Raw genomic sequence first — 5,714 nt, 5'->3', positions numbered from 1 at the left:
ACTGAGTACAGCTTCTGCCCTAGAAAAGCGAGATCACTGGTAAAGGGGACACAGATGGTAGCTCCAGCCAGAGAGAAGAGGGCTGATTTGGAGACATGCTGCTGGAGGATTCATTTGTTCCATAAATGTTTATTGAGTATCAAATCTTTTTCAGGCACTCTTCCCAGTAGAGAAACAACATCTGGGGAACAAGACCCCTGTTCTCATGAGCTTCTTGTTCTACAGGGATGCGGGGTAGTTGGTGGTCAATCAATATGCAACCAAATAAGCAAAGAGTCAGGGAGCTGTCTGGACAGAGGAGCAGCAGGTGCCAGCACCCACATTCAGCTTTGGATAGAAGTCAGCTGCAAATACCCCTCCAGCTTGTGCCTGGCCCAGTGAGATACCCAAAGAAGACATTTGACAAACATTCTAAATGAGAAGAGAGGAAAGACGTGACTCAGTGCCAGGGGTCTTTAGTCTCTCCACCCCAGCCCTGCAATAAACAAAACACAAATGGAAGTAATCCAACAACTGATACAAAGATGTGTACATGTGTGTACGTGCATACATTTGTCTGGTGGAAGATCTATGCATTTTTCTTCTGAAAATAAATATCCAAAGAAAACTACCCTGGGAACCTGTGACTCTGGAAGCTCAGAGGCACTGAGTCATAGAGATGGATGCCTGAGAAAGGGTAGTAGAGGAGGGGTTAGGGCACTAATGTAAAGAGTTGCCCAGTGCTGTGCTGGAAGCCCCACCAGCAGCCTGGAGAGCTTCCCAGCACACAGCAGTTCTAGGGGTGGTTGATTATTAATCTGGGGTTGAAGGCCAGTCCAGCTCTGTCCCTGGTCACCACACTAGTAACTGGACTGGACATCACTGAGGAAACTGCCAGAGGCCTGGGCTGGAGGGCCAGCTTCCCTGCCACTGACTCATCTTCAAGGAAGCCCTAGTAAGTTATTTGTGGAGGAAAGAGGTGAGGGCCTGGGCCAAGACACTGGCCTCTTGACTAGATCCTAGTGAGGTCCAGGTAGGGGTTTAGAGGAGTCATCAGGTCCACCTGGGGCCTCTCTTTCTCTCTGGCCGAAGCAACTGGGAGGTTTCTGTATCCACTTGGCCATCAGCAAACTAAAGGGTGGTCTTTGCCAAAGTGAAGAATAGAAGTGGCATGTGTGTGCCAGCTATGGATACAAGCCCTGACTGTGTCATCCAGTGTCAATTCAGTGCCATCAGGGGAGGTTCAAAAAAGAGACAAAAATGATAGAAAGAGGCAAGTTGGAGAAGGATGTGATCACGGAAGTTCCCTTCCAACTGGGTACCTCTCACTGCGTCCTGGAGGAAGGGAAGGGTTAAGGGACTGAGGCCGGGACAGCAAGGGCAGATGCAGGGGTTGGGCAGCAAGAATCAGGACACTGGGATTCGAGGCTGCAGCAGAGCAGAGGGAGAGTCCCATGGGGTCCCGGCTGCCAAGGGTCCTGGAGGAGGGGCCAGCGTGGGCAAAGGCTGGAGGGGACTCTGATAGCTGGGTAGAGGCACAGAGCTAGGGGCATCTGGGAAGCCTGTGGGAGGGGGAGCAGGAACTTAATCCCTCCAGACTCAGGCTGAGCAGAAATTTCAGAACCTGGGTGATGCCTAGCAGAAATGGTCTCTCGGTGGAAGATCTCAAACTGAAAGAAGTCTCATCTGGATAGGATCAATCACCAAAAAAGATCCCATTTTGAGGATCAGAATCCTGCCTTAGAGCACTCTCGGTCCTAATCCCACAGCAAGTGGCTGTCACAAAATAGGCATTATGCAAGATGGTCTACAGGTGGCTGGAGAAACAGGGACCACTCTGAGGACAGCTGGGGCCCAGCATGTCAAAGAGAGAGTTTTATAGGAAATGAGAGGAAGGAGAGCCATAGTGGCTCAGGCCAGTCGTGCGGGTGCTTGAGGAGGCGAGGTTACATGTTCGAGGCCAGCCTGGGCAGCATAAGAGGGCTCTCATACTGGAAATGAGAGAGTGGATCTCAACCACTGGATCCATCTCAATCAAGTCCAGACAAGAGATGGACTTTGTGGGACCTCAGGTCACCTGCCCCAGTCTGAGTCCAGCTCTGCAGCCCATAGGAAAGGAAGAGGAGAGAAACCACGGCTCTTTTGGCACTTCAGAGAGAAATCTGAGAAATCCAGGGGCCGAAGCTCACCCAGGCAATGAGCTCGCTTCACCTTTGTCTGGGCCGCTGGACACAGAGCTCATGGATAATCCTCGGGCCCTGTGGGCTGTCAAGTAGGAGGTGCTTAACTGCTAAGCCTATGCTAGCAGGAGCTCTGGGACCCAAGGGAGAATGGGCTTGTATTAATCTTGCACCTGCCTCTGTTTTAGCACTATCTAACACACTTTTTTACCTGCCTGTCTCCCTAGTAGTCTGAAAGTCACTCAAAGCCAGGGGTTGTCCTCTGCATCCACTGTCCCCGGCACTGGGTCCAGCACAACCACAGTGAATAGCAAATGCTATTTAAATATGATGGGATGAAATTCTCTCCTTTACTTTCTCCACCCCAAGGTAAGGACCATGTTCCTGTTTCCATCACTCCCTGTCCTTCTCCTATCTGTGGTGACGGCTTCCTGCTCAGAAACAAAAGCCTGTGAGGATGCCCAGAAGACCTGCTCCATGATTACTTGCGGCATCCCCATCACCAATGGCACCCCAGGCAGAGATGGGCGAGACGGACCCAAGGGGGAAAAGGGAGAGCCAGGTCTGGGACAGGCTGCTGTGGTTTCCTAAATCTCTACCTCCAGCAGGCATTCAAGCAAATCTGTACTTGAACCCCCTACATGAGGGTTTGAGCACAGACTTCGGGAAGCTCCCCTTTCCTCAGGCCCCATGCTACACTCAGAACAATCCCTGTAGAATGCCATTGCCTCCAAAACAAAGCTGCTCGCTGACTCTCTTGGATCCCAATTTCCACACAGGAACTGGGGGTGTGTGGTTGTCCCTATAAAGGGGGTGTCCTGCCTGCTTAGGGATCTGGCCTTGGTGCAGGCCTTCCCCTGGGATGCAAGGGAGTCTTGCTTCTTTGAGTCACCTCTAGCTCACTGGCTGTCCTGGGGTGAACATGAATGGAGTATTGAGCTTTGGGGGGAAAAAGAATGAATTATAGCCACTGGGTCATATTTTCTTTGTCTTGCAACAGGTCAAGGGCTCAGAGGTTTGCAGGGCCCTCCTGGGAAGTTGGGGCCCCCAGGAAACACAGGGCCTCCTGGAATTTCAGGGCCAAAGGGCCAAAAAGGAGATCGTGGAGACAATTCAGGTAATGAGCACAACTCAGCATGGGTGGCCTGGGGAGTTACAGGGCTAGCTGGGAGGTCCCCTTCTCCTGCTGCCTCATGGGAAGATGCTCAACTCTGCTTTCTGGCCCTTGGCCCTTGGCCATCTCAGCTTTACTTGGGGCCTGAGGGGATTCCCATAGGTGCGCAGGTGCAGACGTTCAAGCCATGTAGGGCCATTCCCTCATCAGGCCCCTTAGCAGATGGGCCCTGGCTTTTCTTCAGCAGAAACAGTCCAGTGTGTGCCTCCGGGGTGCCAGGGAGGAAACAGGCCCTTTAGGGGGTTGGGTTTATGTCCATTGTCACAAAAATGGCAGGCAAATGGTCTGCCTTTTAGGACCCCTGGGTGTTAAAGAACATGACAGCAACTTGGTTCAGAGTAAAATAGAGCAAATTCAGTAAGAACAAAAGAACAATGACAACCCACTTACCCATATTTGTCTATCACTGTCACGATTAAAGGTATTAAAAAGCATGTCTAAAATGAGAAATGAAAATGAATGACAAAGAAAAATTTTCAAAAAGAAGAGTAATGAGTTGAGTATTTTCTTATGAATTTTCACAATATGACGATAAGCAAGCCTTATGCGGAGACAGGGGTCTGGAGCTGAAGTTCCAGGCTGTGACAGATGCGGAGCTATAGCTGGGAAGCAGGAACACAGTCATTTACCCGCCTTTTATTCTTTTGCTTTCTTATTTTTCTGGAAGAAGCATTCTTCTTAGTAAGCCACTTTGTTTTTTCAAAATGCTCTGCTCTCCAACTTAAGGTCTTCTCCATAAATACCTTCTCCCTATTGCTTTGCAGTTGCTGAGGCTAAGCTGGCCAACTTAGAGAGAGAGATACGGAGCCTGAGATCAGAACTGGACCACGTCAAGAAGCGTGAGCTTTCTCTCTGCCCATAATGTGTTTTTGGCTCTCACTCTTTTCTTCAGAGCACTCTGGGTTTGGAGGAGGTGGGAGGAGAACTAACTTATGAGCACTTGTCCTACACGAGGGCCTGTCGTGGGTGGCATTTTCCCATAAGATGGTTTCATTCAATCCTCTCAGCAACCTCAGTTGTGGTTGTTAAGGTTGCTTTATTGACAAGTGAGGAAACCGAGGTGCAGGAAGTGTTGGTGACTCATTTGACGTCACTCAGCTGGGAAGTGGCAGAGGAAGGGTTGGATGGAGGTCGGTCTTCTCTGAAGTCTGAGCTCCTTCTTTGGCATCTACTGTGCTCAGATGTCTGTCCCCGCCGCCTCCTTATCCTGGTGCCCAAAGCTGCAGTGAGGTCCAAGACTGTCTCCCTATGTGCACCTGTGCTGGGACAGATTTTAGTAGATGCTTTTTCAAGGAGGGATATCCCAGGGGAGTCTGGGCTGTCTGCAAGGACCTGGACGCCCCTTCTCAGGCTCTGCAGCTGAGCCCGGCTTCCTGGCCAGGCTGTGTCCTGAGCTGCTTGGGCACAGGGCGATTTTTCAGAGGTCTGACTTCCCAGGGAACCTGGACTACTTGCCTACTGTCCTGGGCTGGGCTCCAACCCCAGTCAGCCTCACCCACCCTTTGTGATTTCAGTGCAAGCCTTCTCCTTGGGGAAAGCATCTGGGAAGAAACTCTTCGTGACCAATGGCGAGCGGATGCCTTTCGCCAAAGTGAAGGCTCTGTGTGCTGGGCTCCAGGCCACAGTGGCTGCCCCCAAGAATGCCGAGGAGAATAAGGCCATCCAGGATGTGGCCAAAGACACTGCCTTCCTGGGCATCACAGATGAGATAATTGAAGGCCAGTTTACGTATGTGACAGGCGGGAAGCTGACCTACAGCAACTGGAAGAAGGATGAGCCAAATGACCATGGCTCAGGGGAGGACTGCGTGATTCTCCTGAAGGACGGACTCTGGAATGACATCTCCTGCACGTCCTCCTTCCTGGCCGTCTGTGAGTTTCCCGCCTGAAGAGAGGTGCTCCTCAGCCCCCTCCTTGGCTCCCTGTTGAACTCTCTGCTGCTTTGGAAAAGAATTCAATGCTGGTTTTCCTCTCCCCTGTGTTGAGTCCTTCCTGTGGATGGGAGGAAAATGAAGGGGATATATTTGATTGTGGGGTGAGGATGGGAGAAGAGGCTGGCAGTGGGGCATAGGAGTTCTGGTTCAGCCCATGGCAAAGGGCACCCCATCCACTAGAAGCACAGTGCTGGGTCAGAGTCCACCGTGGAAAGGGCCACGTCTGACCCTCTTATTTCATAGTGAAGACACTGAAGCCCACTAGAAGGACCCGCTGGGACCACACCTGGGTCACAGTAGGCCAAGATCCCAGCCACCGAGAGATCTCCTTCCTTTTCTCCAAGAGTTGCCACTACTGGACATGGAAACTCCTTCCACAGCGAGCCCAGACCTCTCTAGGACACAGGCATCGTTTCTAGCTGTTCACAAGCTGCGCCAGATAACCTCT

General features: G+C 51.4%; 1 protein-coding gene across 2 annotated transcripts; it reads left to right on the top strand.

Moving 5' to 3' along the window:
- The first annotated feature begins 838 nt into the window (after positions 1 to 838).
- On the top strand, positions 839 to 5,306 carry LOC100395728 (mannose-binding protein A-like). 2 transcript variants are annotated; one of them, XM_035267796.2, is made up of 5 exons: positions 839 to 934; positions 2,529 to 2,721; positions 3,160 to 3,276; positions 4,098 to 4,172; positions 4,848 to 5,306. In XM_035267796.2, the coding sequence occupies exons 2-5, from the start codon at positions 2,538 to 2,540 to the stop codon at positions 5,219 to 5,221; spliced, it is 750 nt and encodes a 249-aa protein (XP_035123687.1). In that variant the 5' UTR covers positions 839 to 934; positions 2,529 to 2,537; the 3' UTR covers positions 5,222 to 5,306. The 2 variants fall into 2 exon arrangements, with proteins under 2 accessions (XP_035123687.1, XP_017834461.1); XM_017978972.4 differs by lacking the exon at positions 2,529 to 2,721 and adding an exon at positions 2,387 to 2,528.
- The last annotated feature ends 408 nt before the right edge of the window (positions 5,307 to 5,714 follow it).

Source organism: Callithrix jacchus, chromosome 12 (assembly GCF_049354715.1).
Source record: "Callithrix jacchus isolate 240 chromosome 12, calJac240_pri, whole genome shotgun sequence".
Classification (NCBI taxonomy): Eukaryota; Metazoa; Chordata; class Mammalia; order Primates; family Cebidae; genus Callithrix; species Callithrix jacchus.
Note: the sequence above shows the minus strand (reverse complement) of the source record. Positions and strands in the feature narration are given on the sequence as shown.